Source organism: Eriocheir sinensis, chromosome 23 (assembly GCF_024679095.1).
Source record: "Eriocheir sinensis breed Jianghai 21 chromosome 23, ASM2467909v1, whole genome shotgun sequence".
Taxonomy (NCBI): domain Eukaryota; kingdom Metazoa; phylum Arthropoda; class Malacostraca; order Decapoda; family Varunidae; genus Eriocheir; species Eriocheir sinensis.
This window is the reverse complement of record NC_066531.1, coordinates 1,511,213-1,523,712: the sequence shown is the minus strand read 5'-3', so window position 1 is coordinate 1,523,712 and position 12,500 is coordinate 1,511,213. Positions and strand designations below refer to the sequence as shown.

The window sequence follows — 12,500 nt, the reverse complement described above, 5'->3', positions numbered from 1 at the left end:
CATTTTCGGTTCAGAGGCGTAAAAACCTCCAAAACATGTAGTGTTTTTGTCATTGGAAAACTAAAACGGGAACACTGGCCTTACCATTCATGAAGCAGCATTCAAAAGTTTCTCTCACCCTATTTATCCTAAATTGCAAAGGAACTGTATAATAATTCAATTGATTAACAGTTTGTATGTTCTTGGAAGGCAGCAGTCTCGCAAATTATACCGTGCGAAGTTGTTTATCATTGCAACTATACGTATAGTTGAAATGCCTGAATTTTTACTCTTTTCTACACTCACACGTCCTCTGGAGAGGATCCCACCGCTGCCACCAGTGAAATGCCTGAATTTTTACTCTTTTCTACACTCACACGTCCTCTGGAGAGGATCCCACCGCTGCCACCAGTGAAATGCCTGAATTTTTACTCTTTTCTACACTCACACACGTCCTCTGGAGAGGATCCCACCGCTGCCACCAGTGAAATGCCTGAATTTTTACTCTTTTTTACACGTCCTCTGCGTGTAACGAAACACACGAGAAATTAATCCAGACAAGGAAAGGTTTGCCGGCGCCGGGGATCGAACCCGCGACCAGCGTAACGGGAGAGCCACTCCTTTACCAGTCTGCCAAAGATGTTCCCCCCTGGCTAAGTGGGCAGTGGGAGGCTCGCCCATCAGGCAAGTCGGGTCACTACATAGTTTGGTCAACATTTTCGTTTTTTTTTTTTTTTTTCATTTTTTCATTTATTCGAATTTCGGATCTTTCAGTCACAGTAAAAACCGGGGACATTTCCGGGGACAGCAGTAGCCGGGGACAGGTCACTGAAAACGGGGGCTGTCCCTGGAAACCGGGGACGTGGTCAGCCTAGTCTAGGGGGAGGCCGGCAGGTCCCGCCCCCTCCCTTGTTGTGCATTCATTCCTACCATTGTAGCTTTTGAGTTTCATGGTGCTGCCTACACACGTATTACTAGTTATAATCACATTCTGTCCTGCCTGGGGTTGGGATGGCATGTTCCTCCCTTCTCCCTTGTTGTTTACCTGCAACAATAAACTATCAATCAATCAATCAATCAAGTTCAATCAATCAATCAATCAAGCTCAATCAATCAATCAATCAAGTTCAATCAATCAATCAATCAAGTTCAATCAATCAATTAATCAAGTTCAATCAATCAATTAATCAAGTTCAATCAATCAATCAATCAAGTTCAATCAATCAATTAATCAAGTTCAATCAATCAATTAATCAAGTTCAATTAATCAAGTTCAATCAATCAATCAATCAATCAAGTTCAATCAATCAATTAATCAAGTTCAATCAATCAATTAATCAAGTTCAATCAATCAATTAATCAAGTTCAATCAATCAATTAATCAAGTTCAATCAATCAATTAATCAAGTTCAATCAATCAATTAATCAAGTTCAATCAATCAATCAATCAAGTTCAATCAATCAATTAATCAAGTTCAATCAATCAATTAATCAAGTTCAATCAATCAATTAATCAAGTTCAATCAATCAATTAATCAAGTTCAATCGATCAATCAATCAAGTTCAATCAATCAATCAGGACGCTAGTATTCTCCAAGGTGAACTCAACAGATTGTATGACTGGGCGGATAAATGGCAGATGGAGTTCAATGTAGGGAAGTGCAGTATTCTGAGTGTAGGTAGGAACAACCCCTCACATAACTATTGCTTAAATGACACTCTCATAAGTAGGTCTGGGTGCGAGAGGGATTTAGGGGTCTTAGTGAGCTCTGATCTCCGTCCAAGGGCACAATGCATTCAAGCTAGAAATCGAGCTAATAGGGTACTGGGATTTATTTCAAGGAGCGTAAGCAACAGAAGCCCCGAAGTCTTCCTCAAACTATATTTAGCATTAGTTAGACCTCATCTTGACTATGCGGCTCAGTTCTGGTCACCCTACTATAGAATGGATATCAAAATGTTAGAATCGGTGCAGAGGAGGATGACTAAGATGATTCAGGGGTTGAGAAACTTGCCATACGAGGAAAGACTCAAACAGTTAAACTTGCATTCTCTAGAAAGGCGAAGGGTGCGTGGAGACATGATCGAGGTTTATAAATGGATGAAGGGCTTTAATAAGGGAGACATTCATAAGGTTTTGTTGGTAAGAGAACCGGGTAGGACACGAAGTAACGGGTTTAAACTGGATAAATTCAGATTCAACAGGGACATAGGCAAAAATTGGTTTACTAATAGGGTGGTGGATGAGTGGAATAGGCTTAGCAGTCATGTGGTGAGTGCCAATACAATTGTCACATTCAAAAATAGACTAGATAAATTCATGGACAGCGATATTAGGTGGGGTTAGATACACGGGAGCTTAGGGTCAAAGGAGCTGCCTCGTACAGGCCTACCGGCCTCTTGCAGACTCCTGCGTTCTTATGTTCTTATGTTCTTATGTAATCAGTCAATCAAGTTCAATCAATCAATTAAGTTCAATCAATCAATCAAGTTCAATCAATCAATTAATCAAGTTCAATCAATCAAGTTCAATCAATCAATCAATCAAGTTCAATCAATCAATCAATCAAGTTCAATCAATCAATCAAGTTCAATCAATCAATCAATCAAGTTCAATCAATCAATTAATCAAGTTCAATCAATCAATTAATCAAGTTCAATCAATCAATCAATCAAGTTCAATCAATCAATCAATCAATCAAGTTCAATCAATCAATCAATCAAGTTCAATCAATCAATTAATCAAGTTCAATCAATCAATTAATCAAGTTCAATCAATCAATTAATCAAGTTCAATCAATCAATCAAGTTCAATCAATCAATTAATCAAGTTCAATCAATCAATTAATCAAGTTCAACCAATCAATCAATCAAGTTCAATCAATCAATTAATCAAGTTCAATCAATCAATCAATCAAGTTCAATCAATCAATTAATCAAGTTCAATCAATCAATTAATCAAGTTCAATCAATCAATTAATCAAATTCAACCAATCAATCAATCAAGTTCAATCAATCAATTAATCAAGTTCAATCAATCAATCAATCAAGTTCAATCAATCAATTAATCAAGTTCAATCAATCAATTAATCAAGTTCAATCAATCAATTAATCAAGTTCAACCAATCAATCAATCAAGTTCAATCAATCAATTAATCAAGTTCAACCAATCAATCAATCAAGTTCAATCAATCAATTAATCAAGTTCAATCAATCAATCAATCAAGTTCAATCAATCAATTAATCAAGTTCAATCAATCAATTAATCAAGTTCAATCAATCAATCAATCAAGTTCAATCAATCAATCAATCAAGTTGGAAGATCTATTTGACAAGTGGAGTCCGGCCTGTCTGGCGCACTTGCTGCTAGATTATCGTACTCAGAGCCTCGTATTTACCGGTATTCAAGGCATAGCTATAGCCGAAAAACACCAAATAATTAACCATTTTAACGATAAACATATATGAAGGCAGTTACTGGGGTCGAGGAGGCAGTTTTTGGGTCGTAAATCGGCAGACATAGAAGGCTGAGTACGACAATTTGGCATCTGACGTCTGGTGCACCGTTGAGGCGGCGGACAGCGGACGTTTGTTATTGTCCACTATCAGCAGGAGGCGGCGCCCGTACACCATGGTAGGCTTATGACGGCTGTTATCTAGTGTGAATTAGCCTGTAGGTGTGATGAACGGTTATAGTTTCGTTGGTTTGATGCTCCACGTCTGTCCCGGCCACGGTCAGCGAGGTGTGCCCCGGTGCCTCACACGCCCACCTTACCCAGTGGCCGCCCCTTAGGCTCACCTGGTCCAGGCTCCATTATCCTTACCACAACAAGGAAATGCAGTGGTAGTTGTGGAGATTCACTACGAGCCTCCAAAATACGAGATTACGCCTCCGTGTTATACTTAAGGGGCGGAATTCACCCCCCGTGGGTCTACACCTGGTCCAGGCTCCATTATCCTTAGCGCAACAAGGAAATGCAGTGGTAGTTGTGGAGAGTCACTACGCGCCTCCAAAATACGAGATTACGCCTCCGTGTTATACTTAAGGGGCGGAATACACCCCCCGTGGGTCTATAATGAGTTACCCGGGGATGTTAAGGACAGTGGCAGTCTAGCGGGTCTATAATGAGTTACCCGGGGATGTTAAGGACAGTGGCAGTCTAGCGGGTCTATAATGAGTTACCCGGGGATGTTAAGGACAGTGGCAATCTGGCATCTTCAAGAAAGCGCTGGACTCACTTATTCACAAAATCCTGCGACTTAACAAATATGAGGATTGAGGACAACTTTTGGCGCTAATATTACTGTTATGATTTTAGCGGCCCTGTGGAGCGCTGGGCCTGAAACCTCATCAACGGTAAACGGTTGTATGACAGCGGAAAAACTTAACAGTAAAGAAAAAGTGGGATAGATAGTGAAAAGGGACAATTTACAGGTTCACCCAACCAATGATTTTCTTCCGTGGTTAATGTTTTTTCTGGTGATAGATGTAGTGAATCGGGTAAATGTTCAGAGAGTTGCCCATCTCAAAATTTGGTACACTGGCTATTTATTTCAGGACAATTTGCAGGTTCACCCAACCAATGATTTTCTTCCATGGTTCCTGTTTTTCTGGTGATAGATGTAGTGAATTGGGTAAATGTTCAGAGAGTTGCCCATCTCAAAATTTGATACACTGGCTATTTATTTCAGGACAATTTATAGTTTCGCCCAACCAATGATTTTCTTCCATGGTTCCTGTTTTTCTGGTGATAGATGTAGTGAATTGGGTAAATGTTCAGAGAGTTGCCCATCTCAAAATTTGGTACACTGGCTATTTATTTCAGGCCAAAATATTGTGCTTTTTCATTTGGAGATAGTTTCTTTTCTTCGGAAACTACTAAAAAGTGACTTATTGCAATTTCATCATCCGCCGCCACAGCCACAAAATAGCTCGCAGAGGGATTAGGGTGGGGGAACATATTTAAACTATCCCAACTGAACTTTACAACCTAACTGGCTTTGCCCCCCTCAACCCACTTGTATATGGGACTTATTTCTGCGAGGAGGTATTTCTCGCGACACTGGCTGCACTGCTGCCGCGCCCATCGCCAGAGCAGTCAAATATGGCGCCGTAAACAGTGGTAGCCGTAATTATTTCGTAAAACTAGAGAAATACAACAGTAGTAGTAGAACACTGTTGAATTAATCTAACCTTACCAGGTGAGTGTGGGCCAAATTATTGAGTCGTACGCTATCCCTCCCACGCCCGGGGCCCACAACACCGCGGCCCGCAAAAAAAACCTCTAACTTTTAAAAAATCGTAGCAGCGTTTCCATCAATTTGCGATACATATATATGGGGTTCAAAATGCACAGAATAATGAGAAGTACCACAGTGAGATGGGCAACTCTCTAAACATACACCGTAAACAGTTTATGAGCGTACAGTAATCTAATACCAGACGCAGATCTAGGAAAAATGTTTCGGGGGGGTCGATGCCAGGATTTTTGCTAGTGGAAGGGGCATTAACATTACCGGTTCACCATTCTCGGCAGTCCTGCTCCTGAATAACTGGTGGACTGACCTGAATCAATGAGCATAATGACTGGTCTTGGTGCCAAAGCATTCCTTGATGGCCAGTGTTCCTCTTCGGATCCGAATAAGATGGCCGATTCCTCTGAGAAAAAGTACTGTTATTGCCAAAGTGCGCTTTTGAGCTACTGGTTTTCCTGTATCCACTCAGCCCTGGGCCTCATCTTGGACCTGCCAATGTCTAATACATCACATTTTTGGCAGTGGTGGGGGGGAGGGGCGGGATTAGATTAGGGCAGATATGGTTAGGTTAGGTCAGATTTTGCTAGATTTAGTTTGGTAAGATTTGTTAAGTTTCATTGTTAACGATAAAGATTTGTGATACACTATGTGCTGCAGAAGAGGCTATGCTAATCTTCATTTTCCCCAAATATGATCTGGGGGAGGTATAAAAAGGGATTTATTTCCATTTCCTGCAATTTGGCAGTGGAGTAAGGTATAGGATTGGCTAGGTTAGATTAGATTCAGGTCAGGTCAGTTTATGTTAATTTAACTTAAGTTTGATTAGGTTACTAATACGTAGTTTTTTACTGTAAATACTTGTGATACACTTCATGCTGCACCATTGGTTGTTGTCACTGTTAGTCAAGTGCACTTCTGGAATTTTAGCAAAGGTTTTAGGGTACAGCCGACCTGTTACTACACAGACGTCCCTTGTATGTAGAGGTGCTTCACAGATTCTGAGTTCATTGTTATGTTATCATGAGTATTTCCTTGGCAGACTGAAACTCATAGCAGCCTGCTAAAGAAACTAGTTCCTATGTCAGTAATATCTGTATGTATATATCATACGTATAGTATTCCAATTCTGGACACAAAACAATCCATGTTTCTTTTATGTTATATTATCCTCTGTACCAAAGTTAGTATAATGTTTTCTGTATTTGTATTCCAAAATAATAGCTATCTAGGGTATGTATTAATATTGTGAAAATAAGATTTTCATCAGGAAAATCTTATCTGTGATCTACCTCTGGACTCAGTAGTAACTCATATAGCTAAGCATGATATTTTCAATAACTGAAAAACATGATACTTAATGTATGTCATAGATAATATGCATACAACTGCTTGCATTTCACCATTGCCAACCATTATAAACAATGGTAGAATCTGTTATACATACAGAATATGATGATCAGTATGAATAAGGAGCTACATTTGTACTTATTCTTCCTTATATGAACTCACTCCACTGTGAAGTCATAGATATAGCTTTAAAGGTAAATAAACAGGTAATTTTTATTTTATTTTATTTTTTTACAGCAAAGGAGACAGCTCAAGGGCAAAAAAAAAGGAAACAATAATGAAAAAAAAAGCCTGCCAATCACTGCTCCTATAAAAAAGAGTTCAAAGGAGTGGCCGAAAGAGTTCAATTTCGGGAGGAGAGGTGTCCTGATACTCTCCTCTTGAAAGAGTTCAAGTCGCAAGCAAGAGGAAATACAGATGAAGGAAGATTGTTCAAGAGTTTACCAGCGTGAGGGATGAAAGAGTGAAGATGCCGGTTAACTCTTGCATAAGGGGTTTGGACTAAATAAGGATAAGCTTCAGTAGAAAGTCATGTGCAGCGGGGCCACGGGAGCAAGTTCAGAAGAGCAGTCAGCATGGAAATGTTCCGTGTAGCATAAATTTACTTTCATACCACAGTTAGGAGCTTAATTAATTCTAAAATTTTGATCGCAAACTAAAAACCTCATAAACCAAAACGAATGCACATTGTATTGCTGAAAACACAAAGGGCCAGTCTTACAGTCCAGTCCAGCACCTTTGTAAGCTCCCCAACCACACACAAAACACGACGAAAATTCCTTGTAGTGTTTTTTTTCACATTTGTTACTTTTTTTATGCCCTTGAACTGACTCCTCTGCTGTAAAGAAGAAAAAAAAACACTATACAAGGCATTTTCGTCATGTTTTGTGTTTGGTTGGGGAGCTTACAAACGTGCTGGACTGGACTGTAAGACTGGTCCAAAGATCGCACACGAGCACAAACATGAGCGGACACGAGCATGCGGGCGCTACCTCTGCAAGTTTACAATGTTGACCGAGACTCCATTCCCATTGTCTTCCGCTCCGAGCGCTCTTGTCTTGTGGCGAACAAAGGGACCCACACTCACATCTTCCACCTGTACAAATAAGATGCTCATACACCAAGTCACCACTTGTAAACCAGGGTATTTTTAGTGATTATTTTTTTTGTTCGTAAATCAAAACACTCGTAAAGTAAGGCACTCATAAACTGAGGTATTACTGTAGGGTAGGCGGTGGCTGAGTGGTAGTGTGCTGGGCCCACATTCACCACGTGATGGACGACGTGGGTTCGAATCCCCACGCTACCACCTGGGATTTTTCAGTTACTGCCGAGTGGCTTAACCCTTTCCTTGTGCGCGGTGTGGACGTGACTATCTCCTCAGGCGCAGTTGGGCAGCCCAATGGGGGGTCTCTTTTAACCTCTGTATCTCAAAACCTATTCATCACAGCTTAAAACCAAAAACACCACTGGAAAGAGGAGGTCCAAAATATAGGAGTCGGTTATGTACGCCTCTCTTGTGAACGTACATGCACGTTCAGGGAGTGTTGAATGTTAACACTTACGTCGGTGCGTGTGGGATGATCAGCCATATAGAGGGAACTGCGGACATCTCTCCTTCAGATTCTGGCAAGGTTGTATTGCCAACTGCAATATTTACAACTATTTGGTCAAAGAATCAGTCAGGTAATAGGTGAAGCTATGCAAAAATGCCGCTATATTGGGCAAGAACATCCACCAGTTACTCGTCCATAGATTTGCCGCGCTGGGCTGATATGATTTTCCACCAAATTTAGTGAAGAACACACTCAATTGGCAATCCTGTGTTGTGAGAATTAATGTTGGAACACTCTCATACGTGGGAGATTTGAGTGTGGGTGGAGCTCGCAGCGGGCGTTTAGCACCACCAGCAAATACGTCTAACGCCTGTTGCAAGCGGTTAGCAATGAAAGGGTTAATGGTCCCTCCAAGCGAGAAAAATGAGAAAAAATCACCCCTCACACAAACCATTTCATAATATATATCAAAGCATTTGTGATCAGATTATGTATCATCTATTTTGGGGGTTTATATCATGGCACAAATTTGGCCCATCACTGCTACACGGTAAAGCCACAAATTTGGCCCGTCGCTGCTACACGGTAAAGCCACAAATTTGGCCAGTCACTGCTACACGGTAAAGCCACAAATTTGGCCCATCACTGCTACACGGTAAAGCCACAAATTTGGCCCGTCACTGCTACACGGTAAAGCCACAAATTTGGCCCGTCGCTGCTACTCGGTAAAGCCACAAATTTGGCCCGTCACTGCTACACGGTAAGGCCACAAATTTGGCCCGTCGCTGCTACACGGTAAAGCCACAAATTTGGCCCGTCACTGCTACCCGGTAAAGCCACAAATTTGGCCCGTCGCTGCTACTCGGTAAAGCGACAAATTTGGCCACTGCTACTACGGTAAAGCCACAAATTTGGCCGTCGCTGCTACGGTGAGAGCCACAAATTTGGCCCGTCGCTGCTACACGGTAAAGCCACAAATTTGGCCCGTCACTGCTACACGGTAAAGCCACAAATTTGGCCCGTCACTGCTACACGGTAAGGCCACAAATTTGGCCCGTCACTGCTACCGGGTTAACTACAACAACCCTTACATTTACACTGTCCACCTGATCACACATCCCCCCCGGGTAACAGCTCAGCATGGCTCGGTCTTGGTCTCAGTTCAAGCACCCGGCCAACACCACCATCTCTGCAAAACTTACCTGCTGCCACCACAAAGACAATCCCACACCCTCTAATGAATCACTGGCAACACTGTATGGCTAATGGCTCAATTGCATGCTTAGCGAACCTATTCTGGAGGTGGTGGAAGTGTGGCATGGGTATTTCAAATCATATGTTGGTCAGGGTAGGCGGTGGCTGAGTGGTAGTGTGCTGGGCCCACATTCATCGTGTGATGGACGACGTGGGTTTGAATCCCCACGCTACCACCTGGGATTTTTCAGTCACCGCCGAGTGGCTTAAAACTACCCACATGCTGTCCTGAAGACCACCCATCAACCCGGACTCTAGAGGAAACCGTCCAAGTGAATCAAGAATGAGTTTCGGGTGCCAGCATGAGCCAAGAGAAGATGGCACCACTATAAACACTTGCCTGCGCCATGACGGGCTGGGGCCAACTACCATCCAGGCCCCTCAAGCAAGCCTACCAGCACTACAGGCATACACGTAAAAAAAAAAAAAAAAAAAAAAAAAAAGTCATAATTTTTCAACAAATTCTCCTATAATTTTTTTAATCTTTGACTGGCCCAATTTTTGGCAGATATACTTGGGGTTTCTGGATACGCAGGGGCTGTATAGTTGGGGTTTACTGAGCATTTTTCTGTTTCTTTAATGAGTTAACTTCAGTCTGTTCACTTAAGTCTGCCCCAAGCTGGCAACATAAACCTAAGTGTGTTGGTAAGCACAGCGCAGATTACCAGAAAGTGCTGCGAGAGATAAACACAAACAGAGGTTAAAGAAAACTTGGAAGCCACAGCAGTAGCCAATCAGCACTCAGCTTGCAAACACGCTTAGGTTTAAGTTGTCAGCTTGGCTCGGACTTAAGTGAACAGACCATAGGAACAGCATTGCCAAATTATCGTATCAACCACATATTGTATCTATCATTTTTATGCCTCAAACTCTCGTACCTCCACAAGTAACGTGAGAAAACCAAAGTTTGTGCTAAAACTCTTGAATATTGATGTTTTTTGTTCTTTGATGATATAGTTATTGGTCAGCAACTACGAAAATCAAATGCAATGAGTATGATCCTTACAATATTTTTTTGCCGTGTTTTGTTTGTTGTCCAAGCCGTCATGTTCTGTAACAGTTACCCTTCCACAGTTGTCAGATTGGGTCGGACTTAACCCGTTAGCAGCGGGGATCATGTTTCTTAATGGTCCCTCCAAGCGAGAAAAACGAGAAAAAATCACCCCTCACACAAACAATTTCATAATACATATCAAAGCATTTGTGATCAGATTTTGTATCATCTATTTTTTGGGGGGTTTATATCATGGCACAAATTTGGCCCGTCGCTGCTACACGGTAAAGCCACAAATTTGGCCCGTCACTGCTACACGGTAAAGTCACAAATTTGGCCCGTCGCTGCTACACGATAAAGCCACAAATTTGGCCCATCGCTGCTACACGGTAAAGCCACAAATTTGGCCCGTCGCTGCTACACGGTAAAGCCACAAATTTGGCCCGTCGCTGCTACACGGTAAAGCCACAAATTTGGCCCCGTCGCTGCTACGGTAAAGTCACAAATTTGGCCGTCGCTGCTACACGGTAAAAGCCACAAATTTGGCCCGTCGCTGCTACGGTAAAGTCACAAATTTGGCCGTCGCTGCTACGGTAAAGTCACAAATTTGGCCTGTCGCTGCTACACGGTAAAGTCACAATTTGGCCCGTCGCTGCTACGGTAAAGTCACAATTTGGCCCGTCGCTGCTACAGTAAAGTCACAAATTTGGCCCGTCGCTGCTACAGTAAAGCCACAAATTTGGCGTCGCTGCTACACGGTAAAGTCACAAATTTGGCCCGTCGCTGCTACACGGTAAAGCCACAAATTTGGCCCGTCGCTGCTACACGGTAAAGTCACAAATTTGGCCCGTCGCTGCTACCGGGTTAAGTAAACAGACTATAGGAACCCTTACAACATTGTTCGCTGTGTTTTGTTTATTGTGTAAGCTGTGATGTTCTGTAACAGTTACCCTTCCACAGTTGGTCCTTGTGCTTGGTGATCTTCACATTCCTCACCGGGTCAGCTCACTCCCGGCCAAGTTCAAGAAGCTCCTGGTTCCTGGACGTATTCAGCACATCCTTTGTACAGGCAACTTGTGTACCAAAGAGAGCTATGACTACCTCAAGACCTTGGCAGCTGATGTTCACGTTGTGCGTGGGGACTTTGATGAGGTAGGTGCATGCTGAGAAAAACTATCACTGATTACTTTTACAGGTAACTCTTGATTTACGCGAGTGTTGTGTCCTTGAAGAGGTCAAGTAAATCAAAAACAATGTAGTAAATCCAACAAGAGGTAGGTTTGTACCTTTATTGCCTACTGTATCACTCTGACTCCTCTCCCTCTCGTGGTTCCTCCTCTGGCTGCCCTTCCCCTCGTGGTAGCACAGCAGTGAGGGTGTTGTTGAGTAGCATGGCAGCGTGGGTACTGTATTGTTGTTCAAGTGGCGCGCGGGAAGAACTGAGCTCAGCTGTGTGGCCGTGTGAGTCCAGTTGCGTGAGACATCTGGTGGCCACTCCATAAAATATTGCATATAAGTGAAAAAAATGTGTAAATTAAACATTTATTTGGATTTTGGACCCTGCATTATTTCAAAAACGCGTAAACCAAACTCGCGTAAATCGAGAGTTACCTGTACAAGAAATGAAGCAGCTCAAAGACAAAAAATACAGGAAACAAAGAAAGCCCTCTGGTGCTGCTCATGCAAATAGTGTATAGTAAAGATTCTATAACAGAGGGTCAGAATCATTTGGAGAAGTGTCTTGATACTCTCCTCTTGAAAGAGTACAAGTCATAGGCACAAGGAAATACAGTTAACCCGGCAGCATCGACGGACCCATTTTTGGGCTCCCGCGAGTCGGTCCGCTGAAACGGCGGACCCCATATGAGGCTCAGCTCAAAACGCCTAATTCGAGCTAATTGTAGGCGGTGGCGGCATAGAGCAACCCACCATGCATGCCCTGGGTCATTGTGGTGGGTGATAGATCTTAAGGTGGGCTTATTTGTCATAGGTGGTGCTGTAAGGTCATGGCAGACTGAATTAGCTATCCATACAGTAATCACTTGTCAAATTCTCTATAGTAGACAACAAGCGACTCTCAGCTAGATGCCACACGTCACGAGACTTTCTTTTGT

General features: G+C 42.5%; 1 protein-coding gene across 4 annotated transcripts in view; it reads left to right on the top strand.

Moving 5' to 3' along the window:
• Nucleotides 1-12,500, top strand: part of LOC127002330 (vacuolar protein sorting-associated protein 29-like) — a 51,663-nt gene that overhangs the window by 26,758 nt on the left and 12,405 nt on the right. For 3 of the 4 annotated variants that reach the window (XM_050868148.1, XM_050868147.1, XM_050868150.1), the window contains exon 3: nt 11,347-11,538. In XM_050868148.1, the coding sequence (XP_050724105.1) occupies nt 11,347-11,538 (192 nt within the window). Of the gene's footprint in view, nt 1-3,470; nt 3,614-11,346; nt 11,539-12,500 lie in introns of those variants that run through there. The other variant, XM_050868151.1, reaches the window with a different exon arrangement.